The following is a 24115-nucleotide window of genomic DNA, read 5'->3' as shown; positions in this document are numbered from 1 at the left end:
TATCAAAAAGCACAGAAGAAACTATAATGAATACTTTTATACCAATCACTTTGTCTAAGACATCAAACATTTCAGACACTGCATGCACTCAACTGTTTGTTTCCACTCCAGCCCTGTCCCTCCCTCACTCCCAGCCCACAGGTAACCACTACACTGAACTTGGGGTGTATCCTATCTTCATGTGTGTTTATAATTTTACTGTGTATGGATGTATCCCCTAAATATCAGGAATTGTTTTGTCTGTTTTGAAACATTATATTAATGGTATCATACCAATTATACCTTCATGCTACTTCATTCTTAATTCCGCATTGTCTTGAGGGATTACCCAGGTTGATACATGTTGTTCTGGCCCATTCATTTTTTTCACTCCTGTGAAAAAATATTCCATTGTAGGAATAGTCCATAATTTACCTATTCATACTCCTAACTGAAGGACATTTAGGCTGTTTTCAGTTTTTCCCAATGACAAGCACTATTGCAGTAGACATTTCTGAACACATCTCCTATGTGTGGTGAACACATGTGAGTGAGGGTACCTCTGGGGCACACACACACCAAGTGGTATTGCTAGGTCTTAAGGAATATGCACCTGTAGCCCTAGTCAGTATTCCCAATTGTTCTTCCACGTGGCTTTATCAATATATTCTCCTACCACTCGTGTATATGAATTCCCTTTCTTTCACATCTTGCCAACCAACCCTTGCCAATCTGATGAATGGGAAATAGTATCTCATTGTTATTTTAATTTGTATTGCTCTTACTCTAGCCCTGAGATCTGGACACTTGTTAATTGCACACTCTGGTTCCTTTTCTGTGAATTGCATTAAGGTAATAAATTTTCCTTGGTGCCTAAACTAGTTGAGTCAGGATGCTTAACTACTTGTGGGTTGAAGCTGCCTGGCTGGAATAGCCACCCCTGAGGCTGTGGGCTCTTCTTGTTTAGGGACATCTTTAAGATCACTCCTCAAAAGCCCTGAGCCCAGCAAGGCTATGCTGACTTTTCTGAGCTCTGATGGTGCCCCATGCCCACCCCAAAACCACCACGCCTGGACCAGTTGTTCCCAGCATTACTGTGATTCCCTATATCTCTTTGGCAGAGCCTAAAACCCACAGGCTGAGGCCCTAGGGCTGTACCGATGTGTTTAGAACAGGGGGAAATTAATAATGACCAAAATGGGATCTTTTGGAGAAATTGGCATTCACATGTAGTAATCTCACATAGTGTCGTTTACCAATGTGCACAAAGACTCAGCAGAAGATGCTTGCCATGGTGTCATTTATAATAGCAAGCAAACAAACACACAAGCAAACCACTTAAATGTCTCTAAATGTCCAACATCAGGGTTTCACTACATCAGGAATGGTACCTCCCTCCAGGGAATGTACTTTGAAGCCATGCAAAGTCACATTGCAGAAGAGAACACAATGTCGAGGAATGTCCTTCAGGAGTCTTAACTTGAGGTGCGTGGACTCCTGAGATGCTTCTGGAAAGGAGTTGGCATCACCTTAGATGCTTATTTAAGCATCCAGGACCCTGCTGTAGACCAACGGAAGCTGACCTTCTAGCTGGGAAGGCAGGAATCCTAACAGGCTCCCTAAATGATTTTAATGCATTCAGAAGTGTGAGAATCAATGCCAGGGGACCCTAAAATAGTTACAAAGCTTGCTGGTGTATTAAGATTTTAAAAGCAAGTTACATGCAAATACAATATATATAAAAGCAATCCCATTTGTGCCTGTGTGAGTGTGTGTGTATCTGTGTGTGTACTAATAGGCAGCAAAAATTAACAGCAATAACCTCTAGATTGTAATTTCTCAACCTAGGCACTGTTAACATTTGGATCAGGATAATTCTTTGTGGTGGAAACAGTCCCGTCCTGTGTACTGGAGGATGTTTAACAGCTTCCCTGGCCTCTACCCATTAGATGCCAGTGACGCCCCCTAGCGGTAACAAAAATGTCTCCAGACATTGCCGAAAGTCCCCTGGAAGACAAGATCACCCACCGTTGAGAACAACTGCCCTAGGTGGAAGGTATGATAGATAATGTTTTACTTTGTTTTTAGTCTATCTGCCCATTTCCTACTTTTTCCAAAAATGAATTTAAAGTATTTCAGTTATGTAAAAATTTTGGTGTTTCTTATGTCCTTCTGTGTTGTCAAAAAAAAAATATATATATATATATATACACACTCAGATGAAAAGATGTTCACATTAGTACTTACAGTAAGTTAACTAATTTTATTATGATTTAAAAAGAATTAATAAAAAGCATATACAAAACCATCCCAAATGTCAATATTACTTCAGAGGCTTTAAACTATTTATAACCTTTGGATATGGCATCCTGATTTTAAGGATATATCTTAAGAAGCAATTCTAAATATAGAAAATGTTTTACATATATGGTACATTTTTGCAGAGTCACTGATAAGAACAAAAAGTTATAAACACTCTAACACCAACAATAGGAAACAAAGTTAATTACGGTACTCAATAAAATAGAATATAGTATGAAAATTGTATTTACAAAGAGTTTATAACAACGTGGGCGGGAAGGTTTGTGCCATATTGTTGAGGGGAAACTGCATACAAAATTGAATATGTCGCATCATCTCTGGCAAGTATAACAAAACAACAATGAAAAAAATCCTGTGCGTCCAACACGGTTAAAAGAAACACATCAAGATGTTTAAAAAATGACTGTCAAGATCCTTATCTTTAATTTTGCATCTATATGAGAAGACGAGTGTTCACGAAGCTTATTGTGATAATCATGATGTAAGCCAAATCATTAATGTACACCTTAAACTTATACAGTGCTATATGTCAATTACATCTCAATTAAACTGGAAGAAAAAGATGATTGTCAATTGAACAATGGCATCTTAGGGGATTTTTCTCTCTCTACTCTTCTGAAATGTCCTAATTTTCTAAAATAAGCATATATATATTTATAGTGAAAGATACTAAAAATATATTTTAAAAAACTTTACAAATGAAAATATGCCAAAATTTCAGGTGAGAAATATGTCTTTATATTGATCTATACACAAATTTCCATCCAGACGATAAAAATAACTTTGTTCAAAAAATGAAACGTATTCAGAAAGTACAATATAAACTAAATGTGATTTTAGCTACATTCATCAGCTCTGGGAAAGATAAAATTTAAAGGTGATTAGACTATGCAGATGGTCAGGAAAAGGTTGTATATAGTAACATGATAACAGAAAATATTTTAATGAGAAACAAACTGGATACATGTTTTTTCCAACCTAAAATCACATTATTCTAAAACAGAGGATCTCATTTCGAAGGAGATCAAATAATTTAGGTTCAATTAGAATTAACTAACCAAGGGCAGACTTCAGCCATCTCAGATTTTGATCTAACTTGTTTACACTCATCCAGGGTGATGGGCAATTCCAGCTCATGGGAAAAACAATTATCGCAGACAAAAGGCAGCCCTTCTCACATTTGTAAGGCAATGTTTGCCCGACCTCGCCATTCCCAGGTGGCTCCACTGAATTCTCTTGTTAGCTCTCTCCTCAGTCTCTGATGTGGACACAGATTATATCTTACAATAGACCTCAAAGAGGGAGGCAGCTGCGTGCATTCGGTAGAAAATAGAAAAAGGCATGGCCAGGTTGACCACTATTATCCAGGGTTCAAAGCCAAAGACAATTTCCTCCAATCCGTTGTCGTACTCGGGGCGGCAGCCAAAGGCGGGAGGGATCCAGAGCTGCAAGAGAAGAGGAGGTGGTCCTAGCAGCTGCCCGGGGGCCCCCCACAAACCCAGGCGCTGACTTGGACTCAGGGAGACCGAGTCACACCTGTCACAAGGGTAAACAGCCCCTGCGTGTTTCCCATCTCTATGGAGCGTGTCAGTCCACTGAGCCCCGATCCTGCATGAATGCTCTTCACACCTACCTGGTTCTCTCCATCCCCACAGCCCTCACCTTGGTCTGGTCCTCCGTCTCCCCTTCCCCGGACTGCTGCAATGCCTCCCATGATCCCCCCCACTCCAGTGGGTGCCTTCGATTCCCCCCCCTCCAGCCCATTACGTGGTTTCAGAGTGACCTTTATAGAGCACACATCTGACCTTGTCACTCCTCTGCTGACCACTCACCAGGGCTCCAAATGTCTCCAGGAGACAGTCCAAATTCCCTCAGTGATCGGGAACACGTCCACGTCTCCACATCCTTCATCACGCCCTTCACTCTGGCCCTCCCAGGCTGTGCACAGCCCCCAAATGCACCTTTCCCCAGCCTTCAGGGTTTTGCTCCTGCCTCTTCCTCTATCAGGGACTCCCTGTCTTCCTTCTGCTAAGTCCTACCTTCTTCCAAGTCCTGAGACACCTCCCCTTCCAGGAAGCCTTCCTTGATCTAACCAGTCAGGCAGGAACTCCCTGTGTGTTCCCATAGCCCCCAGTGTTTTCCTACAGTGGTGCTCCCTGTTTCCCACACCCGTCTTTACATTTCACCATTGGTGCTTGGGGGTCCCAGCCACGTGGGTCTGGGCTGGTGAGTTCTGTGGTCCTTTTTCTGCCTTGTTCTTGGCTTAGAGAGGCAGCCCAGGCCCTGCCCACATCCCCCTGATCGGGAGGAGAAGCACATGCCGTGGAACCAGCCCTGGGTTCCTGCCACTTACAGACTATAATTTAACATCTCCAAGCCACAGTTTCCTCACCTATAAGATGGGAATACTAACACCTGTCTCAGAGGGCTCAGATGAGAATAAAATGGCAACTAAGTCTGCAAAACATAAAGCAATAACCTATTATTTTTGTTGCTCATGGAACCTACACACTGGTTCCCCCTTCTCAGCCTCCCTGTCCCAGCTCCTCCTCCTCTACCTCCCCTTAAATTGTTGGGCTCCTAGACCTGCTTCCCTCTCATACTGACATTTCTACAATTTTCTCCACCCCTACACTGTGGCAGGCAGCCTCTCGGGTGACCCCCAATGGTCCCACCTCCTGGGAATCTTGTGGAGCCCTGTCCCCTTGAGTTGGACTGAATCTAGTGACTCTCTTCTAACTAACAGAATATGACACAAGTCATGGGATGTCACTTCTGAGATTAGGTTACAAAAGGACTCTGGAGTCCATCTTGCTCACCCCCTCTTGCAAGAGAGGAAGCTGGCTGCCATGTGAGCCAGCCTATGCAGAGGCCAAATGGCCAAGAACTGAGGGGGATCTCAGGCCCGCAGCCAGCAAGGAACTCAAACCCTCATCTCAACAGCCCACCAGGAGCTGAATCCTTCCAACAGCCACATAAGTGAGTTTAGAAACAGACCCCCTTCCCCTCCAAAATCAAGCCATGAAATGACTGCAGCCCCAGTGGGCAGTTTGACCACAGGCTGGAAGGGACCCTGAGCAGAGCCACCCAGCTAAGTCACACTCAGATTCCTGACCCAGAGAAGCTGTGAAATAAGAAATGTCTGTTGTTTTAAGTTGCCGAGTTTAGGGCTCATTTCTTACGCAGCAATGGGTATCTGATACACGTGGCTTTCATTAACATCTCCATATAGAACACTCGTGGGCTTATATCTCTAGACCACTGTGTTCTCTGTGTTCTGGGTCCTTAAGGGTCATCCTCCCACGCCAGCTGGTTCTTCCCACCCTCCTTAGCTTGTTCCTCCTCCTTTGCTCAGTCTCTTAATATTGGCTGGTCCCAGGGCTCATTCATTCCTGAGTCCTCTTCTCTACCCTATACCCATGACCCCTGATGATCTCACCCAGTCCTGGTTGTAAATACCAGCTATGGTCCTATGACTTCCCAATCTAAATCACCAGTCTGGTCCACCCTTGAGAATTGCAGGCTCGTATATCCCACCGGCTACTTGGTTGTCTAAAATGAATCTCAAACTCAACATTACATTCCCATTTCTCCCCATCTCCTCAGCAACATCTTCCTCCCAGAGGCTTAATCAAAATTTCAGGCATCATCTTCATCTTCTCACTCATTCTCATAACAATCCGCCTGTTACCCAATCCATCAATTCTCAATCCACCCGTTTCTCTCCACTCTACCTGCCAGGCCACCACCCCCATATCTCACCTGGACCATTGCAGTGGCCCCCTGCTTAAGCTCTCAGCCTACAGTTTATTCACCACTCTTCGCCAGATTAATTATTTATGTAAGATGGTGTCCCTTTCCTGGTTAAACACCCAAGGGCTTCACAGCACATTTAAAATAAAATCTACCTGCTACTTGGGATGGCAGAGCCCTCTGTTAGATGGTCCCTTACCACACCCCAGCCCAGCTCCCCAGATTGTCCCCCACTCACCCACCCCAGTCACATGCCCTTCCTCCTCTTCTCAAAGGAGGAAAGCTCCTCCCACCCAGGGTTTTGCACTGGCTGATTCCTCTGCCTGGAGCACCCATGGCTCCTTCTGCCATCCAGCTCTGGTCTCTAATCCCACCGCCTGAGAAAGCCCTTCCCACCAACTTGGCCATGTGATCTGCCATGGCCATCCAAGCACCACCTCACGCCCATCCTTTCTTACTTCCCTGCAGGGCACGCAGCACTATAGGCATTTCTCCTGTTTGATTTTTTTGTTGCTAGTCCTGCCATCTGGCTTATAGGCCCCATAGGAGGAAGACCAGAGCTCTGGGGCATGCTGCACCCTCATCACTCACAGCACTGCTGGCCCCCAGTAGGCACACAGAGGATATATTGTCAAGAAGGGAGGGAAAATGAGAAGAAAAGGAAGAGACCTTCAAGGTGGCAGAAGAGTAAGACATGGAGATCACCTTCCTCCCCATAAATACATCAAAAACACAGCTGCATGTGGAACAACTCCTACAGAACAACTACTGAATGCTGACAGAAGACTTCAGACTCCCCAAAAGGCAAGAAACTCCCCACGTACCTGGCTAGGGCAAAAGAAAAAAGAAAAAACAGAGACAAAAAATAGGGATGGGACCTGCCCCTCTGGGAGGGAGCTATGAAGGAGGAAAGGTTTCCACACACTAGGAAGCCCCTTCACTGGCAGAGACTGCAGGTGGTGGAGGGGGGAAGCCTCGGAGCCACGGAGGAGAGCACAGCAACAGGGGTGCGGAGGGCAAAGTGGAGAGATTCCCGCACAGAGGATCGGTGCCGACCAGCAGTCACCAGCCCGACAGGCTTGTCTGCTCACCCACCGGGGCGGGCGGGGGCTAGAAGCTGAGGCTCGGGCTTCGGAGGCCAGACCCCAGGAAAAGGACTGGGGTTGGCTGCGTGAACACAGCCTGAAGGGGCTAGTGCACCAGAGCTAGCTGGAAGGGAGTCCGGGAAAAAGTCTGGACCTGCTAGAGAGGCAAGAGACCATTGTTTTAGGGTGCACAAGGAAAGGGGATTCCTCCCCTGTCTGTGCACAGTGGGCAGAGCACCGCCTAAATGAGCTCCAGATACGGGCGCAATCCGCAGCTAACAGCTCAGACACCAGAGACAGGCATGAACCACTAATGCTGCTGCTGCTGCCACCAAGAATCCTGTGTGCAAGCACAGGTCACTACCCCTACCCACCCTGGGAACCTGTGCAGCCCGCCACTGACAGGGTCCCGTGATCCAGGGACAAGTTCCCCGGGAGAATGCACGGCACAGCTCAGGCTGTTGTAACATTGCGCCAGTCTCTGCTGCCTCAGGTTCGCCCCACATCCCAATTATGACTACCGTACCCCTGCCTCCCCCTGGCCTGAGTGAGCAAAAGCCCCCTAAACAGCTGTTGCTTTAACCCTCTCCTGTCTGGGCAGGTAACAGACTCCTGAGAGCAGCCTACACACAGAGGCGGGGCCTAAACCAAAGCTGAACCCCAGGAGCTGTGTTAATAAAAAAGAGAAAGGAAAATTTCTCCATGCAGCCCCAGAGCAGCAGATTAAATCCCCACAATCAACTTGATAAACCCTGCATCTGAAGAATACCTGAATAGACAACAAATGTTCTCAAAATTGAGGCAGTGGATTTTGGGAGCAACTGTAGACTTGGAGTTTGCTTTCTGCATCTAATTTCTTTCCAGTTTTATGTTTATCTTAGTTTAGTATTTAGTACTTATTATCATTGGTGGATTAGTTTATTGGTTTGGTTGCTCTCTTCCTTTTTTAAAAATATATATATATATATATTTTTTTTCCTTTTTCTCTTTTTGTGAGTGTGTATGTGTATGCTTCTTTGTGTGATTTTGTCTGTATAGGTTTGCATTTACCATTTGTCCGAGGATTCTGTCTGTTCATTTTTTGTTTGTTTTTGTTTTTTTTTCTCTCTTCCTTTTCTTCTGAGCCATGTGACTGGCAGGGTCTTGGTGCTCCGGCCAGGTGTCAGGCCTCAGCCTCCGAGGTGGGAGGATCAAGTCCAGGACATTGGACCACCAGAAACCTCCCAGCCCCATGTAATATCAATTGGCAAGAGCTCTCCCAGAGATCTCCATCTCAACACTAAGACCCAGCTCCACCCAACAGCCAGCAAATTCCAGTGCTGGACACCCCATGCCAAACAACTAGCAAGACAGGAACACAACTCCACCTTTTAGGCAGAGAGGCTGCCTAAAGTCATACTAAGTTCAAAGACACTCCAAAACACACCACTGGACATGGCCCTCCCCACCAGAAGGACAAGATACAGTCCCACCCACCAGAACACAGGCACCAGTGCCCCCCACCAGGAAGCCTACACAGCCACTGAACGAACTTCACCCATTGCGGACAGACATCAAAAATAATGGGAACTAAGGACCTGTAGCCTGCAAAAAGGAGACCCCAAACACAGTAAGTTAAACAAAATGAGAAAACAGAGAAATATGCAGCAGATGAAGAAGCAAGGTAAAAACCCACCAAACAAATGAAGAGGAAATAGACAGTCTACCTGAAAAAGAATTCATAGTAATGATAGTAAAGATGATCCAAAATCTCAGAAATAGAATGGAGAAAATACAAGAAATGTTTAACAAGGACCTAGAGGCACTAAAGAGCAAACAAACTCTGAGGAACAACACAATAAATGAAATTAAAAATACTCTAGAAGGAATCAATATCAGAGTAACTGAGGCAGACAAACGGATAAGTGACCTGGAAGATAAAATAGTAGAAATAACTACCACAGAGCAGAATAAAGAAAAAAGAATGAAAAGAATTGAGGACAGTCTCAGAGACCTCTGGGACAACATTAAACACACCAACATTCAAATTATAGGGGTCCCAGAAGAAGAAGAGAAAAAAGAAAAGGACTGAGAAAATATTTGAAGAGATTAGAGTTGAAAACTTCCCTAATATGGGAAAGGAAATAGTCAGTCAAGCCTAGGAAGCACAGAGAGTCCCATACAGGATAAATCCAAGGAGAAACATGCCAAGACACATATTAATCAAACTATCAAAAATTAAATTCAAAGAAAAAATATTAAAAGCAGCAAGGGAAAAGTGACAAATAACATAAGAGGGAAACCCAATAAGGTTAACAGCTGATCTTTAATCAGAAACTCTGCAAGCCAGAAGAGAGTGGCAGGACATATTTAAAGGGATGAAAGGGAACAACCTACAACCAAGATTACTCTACCCAGCAAGGATCTCATTCAGATTCAATGGAGAAATTAAAACCTTTACAGACAAGCAAAAGTTAAGAGAATTCAGCACCACCAAACCAGCTTTATCACAAACTAAAGGAACTTCTCTAGGCAGGAAACAGAAGAGAAGGAAAGGACCTACAATAACAAACCCAAAACAATTAGGAAAATGGTAATAGGAACATACATATCAATAATTACCTTAAATGTAAATGAACTAAATGCTCCAACCAAAAGACATACACTGGCTGAATGGATACAAAAACAAGACCTTTATATATTCTGTTTACAAAAGACTACACTTCAGACCTAGGGACACATACAGACTGAAAGTGAGGGGATGGGAAAAGATATTCCATGCAAATGGAAATCAAAAGAAAGCTGGAGTAGCTATACTAGTATCAGATAAAATAGACTTTAAAGTAAAGACTATTACAAGAGACAAAGAAGGACACTACATAATGATCAAGGAATCAATCCAAGAAGAAGATATAACAATTGTAAATATTTATGCATTCAACATAGGTGCACCTCAATACATAAGGCAAATGCTAACAGCAATAAAAGGGAAAATCGACAGTAACACAATCATAGTAGGGGACTTTAACACGCAACTTTCACCAATGGACAGATCATCCAAAATGAAAATAAATAAGGAAACACAAGCTTTAAAAGACATATTAGACAAGACAGACTTAATTGATATTTATAGGACATTGCATCCAAAAACAACAGAATACACTTTCTTCTCAAGTGCTCATGGAACATTCTCCAGGATAGATCATATCTTGGGTCACAAATCAAGCCTCAGTAAATTTAAGAAAATTGAAATTGTATAAGTATCTTTTCCAACCACAACATAGGATACTAGATATCAATTACCTGAAAAAAACTGTAAAAAAACAAACACATGGAGGCTAACCAATACACTCCTAAATAACCAAGAGATCACTGAAGAAATCAAAAAATACCTAGAAACAAATGACAATGAAAACACGATGACCCAAAACCTATGGGATGCAGCAAAAGCAGTTCTAAAAGGGAAGTTATAGCAATACAATCCTACCTCAAGAAACAAGAAAAATCTCAAATAAACAACCTAATCTTACACCTAAAGCAATTAGAGAAAGAAGGACAAAAAAAACCCCAAAGTTAGCAGAAGGAAAGAAATCATAAAGATCAGATCAGAAATAAATGAAAAATAAATGAAGGAAATAATAGCAAAGATCAATAAAATTAAAAGCTGGGTCTTTGAGAAGATAAGCAAAACTGATAAACCATTAGCCAGAATCATCAAGGAAAAAATAGGGAGAGGACTCAAATAAACAGACCTAGAAATGAAAAAGGAGAAGTAACAACTGATATTGCAGAAATACAAAGGATCATGAGAGACAACTACAAGCAACTAAATGCCAATAAAATGGACAACCTGGAAGAAATGGATGAATTCTTAGAAAAGTGCAAACTTCCAAGACTAAACCAGGAAGAAATAGAAAATATGAACAGACCAATCATACACACTGAAATTGAAACTGTGATTTAAAATCTTCCAACAAACCAAAGCCCAGGACCAGATGGCTTCACAGGCGAATTCTATCAAACATTAAGAGAAGAGCTAACACCTATCCTTCTCAAACTCTTCCAAAATATAGCAGAGGGAGGAACACTCCCAAACTCATTCTATGAGGCCACCATCACCCTGATACCAAAACCGACAATGATATCACAAAAAAAGAAAACTACAAAAAAGAAAGCCATTATCACTGATGAACATACATGAAAAAATCCTCAACAATATATTAGCAAACAGAATCCAACAACACATTAAAAAGGTCATAGACCATGATCAAGTGGAGTTTATCCCAGGAATGCAAGGATTCTTCAATATACACAAATCAATGTGATACACTATATTAACAAACTGAAGGCTAAAAACCATATGATCATCTCAATAGATGCAGAAAAAGCTTTCAAGAAAATTCAACACTCATTAATGATAAAAACTCTCCAGGAAGTAGGCATAGAGGGAACTTACCTCAACATAATAAATATGACAAACCCACAGCCAACATCGTTCTCAATGGTGAAAAACTGAAACCATTTCCTCTAAAATCAGGAACAAGACAAGGATGCCCAGTCTCACCACTGTTATTCAACATAGTTTTGGAAGTTTTAGCCACAGCAATCAGAGAAGAAAAAGAAACAAAAGGAATCCAAATCAGAAAAGAAGAAGTAAAGCTGTCACTGTTTGCAGATGACATGATACTATACATAGAGAATCCTAAAGATGCTACCAGAAAACTACTAGAGCTAATCAATGAATTTGGTAAAGTAGCAGGATACAAAATTAATGCACAGCAATCTCTTGCATTCCTATACACTAATGATAAAAAATCTGAAAGATAAATTAAGGAAACCCTCCCATTTACCATTGCAACAAAAAGAATAAAATACCTAGGAATAAACCTACCTAAGGAGAAAAAACACCTGTATGCAGATAAGACACTGATGAAAGAAATTAAAGGTGATACAACCAGATGGAGAGATATACCATGTTCTTGGATTGGAAGAATCAACACTGTGAAAATGACTATACTACCCAAAGCAATCTACAGGTTCAATGCAATCCCTATCAAGCTACCAATGGCATTTTTCACAGAACTAGAATAAAAAATCTTACAGTTTGTATGGAAACACAAAAGACCCCAAATAGCCAAAGCAATCTTGAGAAAGAAAAACAGAGCTGGAGGACTCAGGCTCCCTGACTTCAGACTATACTACAAAGCTACAGTAATCAAGACAGTATGGTACTGGCACAAAAACAGAAATATAGATCAATGGAACAGGATAGAAAGCCCAGAGATAAACCCACACAAATATGGTCACCTTATCTCTGACAAAGGAGGCAAGAATATACAATGGAGAAAAGACATTCTCTTCAATAAGTGGTGCTGGGAAAACTGGACAGCTACATGTAAAAGAATGAAATTAGAACACTTCCTAACACCACACACAAAAATAAACTCAAAATGGTTTAGGGCTTCCCTGGTGGCACAGTGGTTGAGAGTCTGCCTGCGAATGCAGGGGACACGGGTTCGAGCCCTGGTCTGGGAGGATCCCACATGCCGTGGAGCAACTGGGCCCATGGGCCACAGCTGCCGAGCCTGTGCGTCTGGAGCCTGTGCTCCACAACAAGAGGGGCCGCGATGGTGGGAGGCCCGCGCACCGCGATGAAGAGTGGCCCCCGCTTGCCACAACTAGAGAAAGCCCTCGTACAGAAACGAAGACCCAACACAGCAAAAATAAATAATAAATAAATTACTAAAAGTCCTACCCCCAACATCTTCAAAAAAAAAAAAAAGCTTAGCCTAAAATAGTTCCAAAATCTGAGCAAATACCTGATTTAAATCTTATTAAAAAAATGGTTTAAAGACCTAAATGTAAGGGCAGATACTATAAAACTCTTAGAGGAAAATATAGGCAGAACACTCTATGACATAAATCACAGCAAGATCCTTTTTGACCCACCTCCTAGAGAAATGGAAATAAAAACAAAAATAAACAAATGGTGCCTAATGAAACTTAAAAGCTTTTGCATAGCAAAGGAAACCATAAACAATACAAAAAGACAGCCCTCAGAATGGGAGAAAATAGTTGCAACTGACAAAGGATTAATCTCCAAAATATACAAGCAGCTCATGCAGCTCAATATCAAAAAAACAAACAACCCAATATAAAAATGGGCAGAACACCTAAACAGACATTTCTCCAAAGAAGATATACAGATTGCCAACAAACACATGAAAGAATGCTCAACATCACTAATCATTAGAGAAATGCAAATCAAAACCACAATGATGTATCACCTCACACCAGTCAGAATGCCCATCATCAAAAAATCTACAAACAATAAATGCTGGAGAGGGTGTGGAGAAAACAGAACCCTCTTGCACTGTTGGTGGGAATGTTGATACAGCCACTACGGAGAACAGTATGGAGGTTCCTTAAAAAACTAAAAATAGAACTACCTTATGACCCAGCAATCCCACTACTGGGCATATACCCTGAGAAAACCATAATTCAAAAAGAGTCATGTACCACAATGTTCATTGCAGCTCTATTTACAATAGCCAGGACATGGAAACAACCTAAGTGTCCATCAACAGATGAATGGATAAAGAAGATGTGGCACATGTATACAATGGAGTATTACTCAGCCATAAAAAGAAACGAAACTGAGTTATTTGTAGTGAGGTGGATGGACATAGAGTCCATCATACAGAGTGAAGTAAGTCAGAAAGAGAAAAACAAATACCATATGCTAACACATATATATGGAATCTAAAACAAAAAAAAAAATGGCTCTGATGAACCTAGGGGCAGGACAGGCATAAAGACACAGACGTAGAGAATGGACTTGAGTACAAGGTAGGGGAAAGGGTAAGCTGGGATGAAGTGAAAGAGTAGCACTGGCATATATACACTACCAAATGTAAAACCGATAGCTAGTGGGAAGTAGTTGCATAGCACAGGGAGATCAGCTTGGTGCTTTGTGACCACCTAGAGGGGTGGGATAGGAAGGGTGGGAGGGAGACGCAAGAGTGAGGAGATACGGGGATATATTTATATGTATAGCTGATTCACTTTGTTATACAGCAGAAACTAACACAACATTGTAAAGCAAATTATACTCCATTAATATGTTAAAAAAAATAAAGAAAATGAGAATAAAAGAGTTTATGGACCTCTTTCCTGAAATCCAGATCTTTCCATCTGCTGTGAAGTTGGCTATAATTCTTGCTACTCATCCCCTTGAAAGGCAACCTATGCCCCCTTCCCTTGAATGTGGGTGGACGCTATCACTGCTGGACCCAAAAAATATGGCAGAAATGGTGCCGTGCAATGTCCACACCCACACCTTAAGAGTCTGGCACTTCCAGTCCTTTGGAAGCCTGGCTCTGGGTCCTGAGCCATCATCTAAGAAGTCCACCTCCCCTGAGACCGCCGTGCTGGAGAGTCCCCACGAATACACTGCAGCCAGAGTCCCCGCTGAGTCCAGCCTTTCAGGCTCCCCAACCCAAGGCACCAGATCGTGGACTTTCCAACCCAAGCAGCGCATCCAGTAGCTTCAGTCAGTTTCATTAGGAATAGAATTGTCCAGTCAAGCCCTGCCAGAATTCCTAACCCACAAGTTCCTGAGACATAATAAAATGGTTGTTGTTTTTGTCATGCATTTGGGGTCACTAGTTGCACAGCAATAGAAAACCAAAATATCTGCCTGTTGGTTATGTCCACTTGGACGTCCAAGAGACCTTACCACTGAATGTGTCCAGTACTAAACTCACATGCTTCCTTCCACCTGAGCCCCTCCCAAGCCTGCTCCCCCTCCAGAGACCCCAATCTCCATAAGTAGCATCACCATGTACCAGGAACTCAAGGCAGAACCTGGGAGCCACTCTTGGCATCCCTCTCCCTCCACAGGCTACAACATGGATGAACCTGAAGGTCCTTGCACCACGTGAGATAAATCCCGTATGATTCCACTTATATGAGATACCCAGAGTCAAACTCATAGAGAAAGAGAGTAGAACAGTGGTTGCCAGGGGATGGGGGTGGAGGGAATGGAGAGTTGTTTCATGAGTACAAAATTTCAGTTTTGCAAAATGAAAAGGCTTTAGAGATGGGTGGCGGTGATGGTAGCACAATTATGTGAATGCACTAAATGCTACAGAATCGTACACTGGAAAATGGTTAAAATGGTAAATTTTAGGTTATGTGTTCATTACCACCATTAAAATTTAATTTAAAAGAATAAAAACACGAATCAGATCTTGTCACTCAGAGCATAAAACCCTTAGATGGTTTTCTGTTGCATTTAGGATTAAGTCCTGGCTTGTGGCCATGGCTTACCAGGCCACGCCTCTCTCTTCTTGCTCTCCAAGTTCTAGCCACGTGGGTTTCCTTCCAGTTCTTGAGCACATCCAGCAAGCCCTGCCTTGCTCTGCATCCGTGCCTTCCCCATACCTGCTGCTCCACCCAGACTGCCCCACTCCACCAAGAGGAGGCCTCCCCTGAACCCCAGTGTTCCCACAGCACCCAAAGTCTTCCATCATCACACTCACCACCCTTTACTTTCCACCCCACAGCTGCCAATTGCCCCACGTGGTCGTGCACACCAGCACCTCCAGCCGCTGCCTCTGCGCCAGCTCCTGGTCCCGGACAGAAACAGTTCCTGCCTCTGCCAGATGCCTTTAGCACAACATGGGATGAAGTGCAGGGTTTCAAAGTGCTGCCCGTGGAGTTGGCTCAGGTCATCCTAAGACATCAGCCTGCAATGATTTCCGTCCTCTGGCTCACTCCCCAGGGAATGGAGGCAGTGCCTGGGGCCATCAGGGGCAGAGCACAGAGATGAAGAGATAAAACGTGTCCTTCTCCTGGTCCAGAGCGCCGGACCTGGGCTTCGGGTCCCAAGAGACCATCAGTTGCCACCCGATTCTAGTATAGCAGTGCTATTCTCGGTCAAGCTGGTCCAAAAACGCAAAAAGCCAAGTGTACCACCTGGTGATCAAGCAAAACACCAATACAGGGAAAGTGGTCTCTCTGAACTCACTGAAAAGAGAGGTCTTCACACCTTGGGATGCATAAAAAACAATACGCGTTAGGGGCTTTCGAGAACCAACTCTGACTATATAAGAATCTAAGCTGATACACCCCTCTCTGGAATGTAAGCCTTACATAAAATGCAGCCCCACTGTAGCTATTAATATCTCTCTCTTGTTTTCCTGTTTTAAGTCCTTTGTTCACTGCTGCACCCGCATAGTTCCTGACACAGAGCAGGTGCCCCATAAATGTCTATAAGATGAAAGAAGAGGGCGCACCTGGAGCCACACTCTTCTGGGACCCCTTCTCCCTTCAGAACTCCCCATATCTGTCTGCCGACCTGGAGGGGGACCAAGGTCCAGGTGAACCAAAGCAAGAATCAGATTTGGCTGGCAGACACATGGCCCTTTCAGCTTCAGATGGACCCTCCCAATTTTGTGGCCTTAGGGTAATATCAAAAGTTGCAGTCCCTGGACATGCACCAACTGATATTAGGGAGAGGAAGCGAAAAAGCCAGTAAGCTTCTGGGGAAACAGAGCAGCCCTGATGATACGGAGGCTAGTAGCAGAGAGTTGGCTGCGATGATGGGCGGGCCCCATGGGCTGCGGCGTCGTCACCATTCCACCAGCCACGGTCACTGCAGATGCCTGTGTGCACCAAAGTCTGCTTCTCCTTCCTTTTTACCCAGACCTGCCACCCTTCTATGTACCTCTAGAACAAATCCCAGCAACACACAATGCTTTGTATTCCTTTTCCTTCTCCCCATCCCCACCAGCACTGCCCTGGTTCAAGTTCCCATCATTTCCTCTCTGGGCAGCTGTGTGGGGCTTCTGTTCCGGTTTCCCTGACTTTGATCTTACTTCCCTCCATCCTTCCTGCACGTTGCTGCTAGAAGATCATTCTAAAACACAAATCTGAGAGGGTCCTCTACTGCCCTCAGCGTGAAGACCAGACTCAGCCAGGCTTATGAAGCTCTGCTCAAGCCAGACCCGTCTAACCAGACCCTCCATCCTGTTTCCCGCCCTGCATCACGTGTATGGAATTCATGACAAGCTTCTGGTGCTGCTCAAATAGGCTATGGTGTCCTTTGCCTCTGTGTCTTTGCACATCATGTGCCCTCTGCCCCAAGCCTTTCTTTTTCGTGCCTTGAGCACAGTTGGTAAACTTCCAACTGTTCCTTGAGGCTGAGGCAGACAATATTGAGTGGCTGATTATACATCTTTTTCTACCTTGTTACCGTCCATTATAGAGGCTAGAAAGCAAACCATCCACTTCCCCCTCCTCCCTTGCAGTTAGGGGTGGTCACATCAATTGCAGACATTGCCTGGCACCAATCCTTCCCTCTGTCTTCCTGTCTTGAACCCAGATGTGATGCTTGGTGCTGCTGCAGCCACCCTATGACCATGTGCCAACCACATTCAGTAGAAAGGTGAACAGTGCCTGGATCCTTGATGATAGGATTCAGCTGCCAGGCCAACCCTGAACAGCCAACTTCCAGAATTCTTGTCTTTAAGACTGGAGATACTGCTGATCAAGCTTTCTGTTATTTGCAGCCAAAAGCACTCTTAACTGAGTCTCTGTCTCACCTCAAGCATCCCCTACTTATTGAAGTCCCTCTTTGAATCCATGCTCCCATTCCACCTTGCAGATAGCCCTGTCCCAGCATTTACCATATTCACTGTATTATATTTTTTCCTTGTCTCCCTCTCCCACTAACACTGTGACCTTTTTGAGGAAAGAGATTACGTCTTTTCACCTTTAATTCTTAGTTCCCACCCCAGTCCATGGCATACAGATACTCAGTAAGCAGATTTGTAGAATATAAGCCTATGTTCCAGTCTAATATTTTAACCTTACATTTAAATTATTTTGATTAAAAGCTGCCTTCATTCCTTATTTGAAAATGGCAAGGAAAATAGATTAATCAATATTTTTAAATAAAGAAATAACTTGCAGATTACCGAAATATTGCAGAGGAACAAAAAGGCTGCAATATTCCTTAAGACTCTTCTCTGGGCATTGCCCTGCAGGAAATGGGGGTGGCAGGCTGGGTCCAGGGCCCCTTCCCAGCTCTCCTCCTCTTCCTCTTTGCTACCAACTTCTCTCAGACACACATTTCCATTGGCCGCATGTGGCATCTCACTGCCCTGGGGAGCCACGTCCCCGGCTGCAGGTCTGCTCTCGAAGCAAGAAGAAGGGAGGGATGTGTCATTGCCATTGCAGACTGTGACCACCTGCAGGGTTCTGATGTCCTTGGAGAGCTTCTCTGGCTCTCGGTGAATGGACTCAATGATGAAGAGGTTCTGGATGTACTTCTCAACAACCACCAGGATGGAGTAGGGCAGGTTGTACCAGGTGTATGGGGGGCGGGACTCAGCACAGAGGATGGCCAGGATGGAACCCCAGGAGATGAGCCAGGAGCCAGAGGCAGTGCCCACCAACAGGTCTGCGTCCAGTTTGCGGGCCGGATTTTTGGACTCATCTAGTGATTGCTCATCTAGCCTATAAATCCGGATCCCAGCCAGCCCTGCCGCCCCCATGAGTATGAGCAAGATGATGGCATACAGGTAGAACATGATGAGTGCTGACTCGCTCCTGGTTTTGGAACGCCCTATCCAAATCAGATACACCACCATGACCCCAATGGTGGCAGCCAGTGCGGTCAGGCCCAGTACCGAGCCCAGCATGACCCCGTGAGACCTGAACTGCATCTTCTGATGCTGATGACTGTCAACTTTGCGCCCGATGTTTTTCCACAGGACGTAGAGCATCGTGGAGGCCAGTATCTGATATTCTATGTTGAAAGGGTAGAGGTAGTAGATCCCGTGAGAGATGGCAGAGCAGAGGGTCGGGGGTGTGCAGTTACACGGAGGCGTGTGGTCATCTAAAACTAGGGGGGAGAGACCACAGGGGAGGACAATTAGCACATTCAGTGGCGAAGCAGAAAACCACAAAACACATATTCTCACTGTGGATTCATGCTTGGGTTTGACATTGAATTAAAAGCTTTATTTCATGGCTTTTTGTCATGTTTCATATCATGGCTAAATTGACAGCCATGAATACTCCCCAAAGAGTACTAATTACACGAATTAGATCTTATCCATACATTAGAATATTGTCCAGTCATTGCAAATGGTATTTTAGAAATTTACTTATCAACATATAAAGATGTTCAGAAGACACTGTTGAACAAAAGCAGCTGCCAAAGAGGCTAGAGTATGGCTCCATTTTTATAAATTATAGATATCTTGGTGATATATATATACAGAGACAGAGAGATAGGGAGATAGACAGACATAGAAAAAAATTGGAAGGACATAAACTAAAATGTTAACAATGTTTATCTCTGGGCAGAAAAATGGCAGGTGATTTTTTTTTTCAGTAAAAGAAACTTCTATTGAGATATAATTGACATACAACCTTATGTAAGTTTCTCTCTAGATTTTGCTTCGCTGTATTTTCTAAACTTTCTATATGAATATGATTGACCTGTGTGATTTTTAAATTACTTTTTAAAAACAACTTTGTGAGGGAAAATGCCCCTTAACGGCAAAAATTTTCCTCTTGAGAGTATTGGAAGCCAGCAAGTGTGGCACAAGACAGGACCCACCTTCTGAAAGACACTTGGCAATGGTATAAAGGACCATTTCATAACAAGGAGGGGAAAAGCTGTAAGTAAATAATGAAATAGGAACAAAAGACTTAAAGATGATATAAAGTCTCTGGCCTATAATTCCAATCTATTCTAAGGGACAAGTCAAAAATATAGTCAAAGCATTAGGTAAAATTTTGTTGTGTGTTTTTGAGAAAGAAAGAGAAACACCTCAATGTGTAACAATTTAGGGAGTGTTAAATGAATTTTGGTACATCCTTACAATAGAATAGTAGGCAGTCATTAAAAATTATAATTGTGTTTTAATGATACAAGGAAATAATTGTTATAATAACAATGGGAAAAAAGTAAGAACAAATTGTATATCCAGTATTTTTAAATGCATACCACAACCCAGAACTCAGTTGTGAAATCAACTTAGAGGGTAGCAACCAATATTTTTTTTAATGGAATTGTAATGGAATAAAACAGGATTGAATGAATGGAATCAAATACAATAGAAATTTGAGTGTCTCTGATATAGTAAGATTATTATTTCATGTGTACACACATACAGGTATGTGTTCATTTGGGTTGCAATGTAAAATCTATTTCTTATTGTATGTTGTAGAAAAAAATGATTGAATATGTACAGTATGATCTCAACTATAAATAAATAAATAGCACCAAGACCAAAAAATAACCAGATGTTAACAGCATTTAAGTGCACTTCTGGGTAGGTGCTATTGTGGATTTTTTCTTTACGTTTTGTCATTGTTTTAATTTATGATATGTTTTAATTTATATGATACAGACAAAAAACCTTGGTAGTAGCATTAATTACCCTCACTTTTGCAGAACACTGCAATTTTCAATTCATAAGGAGTTTCCCCAACACTTGTAACACAATACTATACAATGCAAAAGACAAGGGAAATACTCAGGAGAAAAGGTTCAGATTAACAGAATGTTAGAGCTGACAGTCCTTTTTTATAAATTAATCTAATCCCATCTTCACCAAGGTCTCTGGAGCCAGATTGCTGGAATTCAAATCCAGGCTCAATCATCCATCTGCTTTGTGATCTTGGGTTAGTCACTTAACTTTTCTCTGGCTCAATGGCTTCATCCATATAATGAGGTCACTGTTGCCTACCTCAGAGTGTTGGGACGAGAGTTTAATGTGCCAGCCAGCCACTCAGAAAATGCTTAACAAAACTTTTTGTTATTCTTGACACTGCTGTTACTGTTATTGATACCAATGAGGAAACGGGGTCCAAAGAGAATGGCCTTCCCAAGAGTGGGCTGCTGGTTAGGGGTGGTGAAGAAATGTAGTATGTCCCCCTGATTTTGTCATCCTCACCCCACTGGTGAGGAAACGGGTTTAAAGTTGCTCTCTGGGACTGACCTGGGTTTGTACAGAGAGGATAGATGTGCATTACATTAAAGCTGGAAGGACTCATGGAAAGTACATGGTTCAAGTCCCCTCACTTCATAAAAGAGAAAAGGGAGGCTCAGAGTGGTTGAATGTTTTCCAAAGGTCACACAGCTAGAAGGTGATGGGAACAAGACCCAAACCTGAGACATCAGGCCCCTGTACATTACACCTTCCTCTACCCCATATTCTTCTCAACCCCAGTGCTCTAATATAGAAGCAACAGGTCACAAATGCTAAAGAATTTTGGAAGAAAATGAAGAGTCATGAGACAGGCGCTCCAATAGGAACAAGGGGGAATAAAGATGGGCCAAAATTATAAACTAAGTAGAGTTAAATAAAAACTTCAAATGAACGAAAACCAATTAACCACAACATACCATTAGACTTCTATGGATTTTTTAAAGCTATACTTTTAGTAGAAAGAACTGGTAATAGAGGTTTAATTAAAAACACAAACAGAAACAACCACCAATCTTCCAAGGTTGTAAACAAAGACATTCATTTCCACACCAAACTGGACCATGAGAAATGGTGATCAAAATGATGACCCCTGGATCTGACAATCCCTGAGTCACTGAAGAAACCTTTAATTATGCTCAGCACACCCTACTTATGGAAGCAGGATGAGAGACTTAGGAGGTTTTGAAAGATTTTCAACAACAGAGGATTGTCTGGCCGATGTTGAATTGGGTGGACCCTGCAGGTCTTTGAAACCCGTACCTCCATCTATGGACATTCTGGTCTCTGCAGGTTTCCAAACTGTTCCAAGATGGCAGCTGGGCAACTCTTACCACTCACCTATTGTTATGTTCCCGAAGCCCAGGGTAATGAGCCGTTCCTTGTGCTCGTTAAGTTGGTGCTTTGACTCATTCAGGACGCTGTTCGCCCAAAGAAGCAGGTTGGTGAACACTGAGTGGATCACCCCAAACCTGAAAAACACAAGGACTCACTTCCTGAGCAGCCCTGGGAAGCTCCTAGCCCCGTGAGGTGAGATAGAGACATTGCACACATGTACATGGGCACACACACAAGCTTCCTTCTTAGCAGTGATTGTGATTTCATCTGGCAGCTCAGGCTCTGGGTGGGTCCCCTGTCTGGCTAGGAGAAGCAGTTCCATGGGACCTTCCAAAACCACAGCCTTGGGGGCTTCCCTGGTGGTGCAGTGGTTGAGAATCTGCCTGCTAGTGCAGGGAACATGGGTTCAAGCCCTGGTCTGGGAGGATCCCACATGCCGCGGAGCAACTGGGCCCGTGAGCCACAACTACTGAGCCTGCGCGTCTGGAGCCTGTGCTCCACAACAAGAGAGGCTGCGATAGTGAGAGGCCCACGCACCGCGATGAAGAGTGGCCCCCGCTCGCCGCAACTAGAGAAAGCCCTCGCACGGAAACAAAGACCTAACACAGCAAAAATAAATAAATAAATTACTAAACTCCTACCCCAAACATCTTAAAAAAAAACAACAACAGAAAAAAACACAGCCTTGGCATTCTGCCTTAATCTTGAACCTGCCAGTACTCAACTCATTGTCTACGGGACAAAACAAAACAAATAAAAATCTGGGTCTTGGAAGCAGGGATACAGGGATGGAAATTTACTAAAACCAGGCAACCAACCCCACCATACCGCAAACCCTTTCTTCCAAAAGGGAAGAGAACAATGAAGGAAAGATGAAAGGGCTACACTGGAAATCTGGAGAATCGGGTACGCCTTTACTGTTGGGTTGCCAACCCAATGATCATTATCCACCCCCTCTGTCTTACCACTTACTTCTAAAGACACCAGAACAAACCAGAAGCTCACTATCTGGCCTCCCTTGAAGTTAGGCATGGCCACTGTGGCCAGTAGGATGTGAGATGAGGTCTACTGGGCACTACTGAAAAGCTTTTGCTTTCTTGATGGAAGAGATCAGAATGAGAAAAGTCTACTTATTCTTCTTCTCCCCCTTTTTTCCAGCCTTCAATACAGACGTGAAGGCTGGAGTTTGGGCAGCTATCTTGTGACCATGAAGCAACAAGCATGGGATGAAACCCTCACCCACTGAGGGTGGCAGAGTGGAAACACAGAAAGATCCTGCTCTGTGATGACACTGTTGAGCTGCTGGAGTCTTGGATAGGTTCAGGAATTAGGCCATATTATTTACAAATAGAATATGTAGCTGCATTTGGGGTTGAAAGTTAGGAAGTGACAAGGCTGTTCTAGTCTGACCTCAGAGTTCTGTCCCTGCCTCTGACCACACTGCCTCCTAAAGAAGAAAAGAAATGACATGGAGGGTGGACTCTGGACTCTGGAGAACAGAGGACGGATCTGAGGGAATATGGTTCCAATGGAGTCACTGTCTGTTTCAAAACCTCCAAAGATTCCCCATGGCTGCCAGTCTAAGATGTATTCACTTTGGTAGCTTCCAGGGTGCTTAACAATGGGCCTTGCATGGAGCAGGTGCAGCAAATACAGGTGATTTGAGAGAGGAATTCCTTGAAACCTATGTGTAACTGATTACTTCTCAGTTGGAGAGCAGAGGCCCAGAGGATGTGAGCCCCCTCCCCATGTAACCAAGAGCACCCTTGTCCATAATCTCCCTACAGGAAGAATGGTACAGTTGGGTCCTCAACCCTGACCTTGCCTCTCCTCTGAGTTTTAACCCCAGATGACCCCCTGGGGTTCCCACGAGCAACTGCAAGCAAAGTCTTTCCTCATTTGAACTCCAGCTTCCTTTGGCAGCTTCCCATTGTCCAGGCACAAGTGGAGAAGGAAACAGCCACCTGGGGGTGTCTGAGTCAGCTGTTTGCCCATCTGCTTGCCCCTCATGCTTGCCCAGTTGCTATAGATTGTGGCCAGCCTTCCCCAGGACATCTGGGAGGCATTGTATAGAGCCTTTGACAAATGCAGACAATGCTGTTTGCCTCCGGCTGACTGGCTTTTCTTTTACTTATAATGCACAGAGCTCCC

General features: G+C 43.6%; 1 protein-coding gene across 1 annotated transcript in view; it reads right to left on the bottom strand.

Moving 5' to 3' along the window:
• Positions 1–3575: 3575 nt before the first annotated feature.
• Positions 3576–24115, bottom strand: part of OTOP1 (otopetrin 1) — a gene marked incomplete at both ends in the record, with an annotated part of 42544 nt that continues 22004 nt past the window's right edge. Inside the window, 3 exons of the mRNA XM_082611330.1 lie at positions 3576–3746; positions 18101–19029; positions 21968–22098. Coding sequence (XP_082467456.1) covers positions 3576–3746; positions 18101–19029; positions 21968–22098 — 1231 coding nt within the window. The remainder of the gene's footprint in view (positions 3747–18100; positions 19030–21967; positions 22099–24115) is intronic.

Source organism: Mesoplodon mirus (genome assembly GCF_964341445.2).
Source record: "Mesoplodon mirus genome assembly, chromosome: 2".
NCBI classification, from domain to species: Eukaryota; Metazoa; Chordata; class Mammalia; order Artiodactyla; family Ziphiidae; genus Mesoplodon; species Mesoplodon mirus.
The sequence above is the reverse complement of the archived record's forward strand: the minus strand, read 5'-3'. Positions and strand labels throughout refer to the sequence as shown.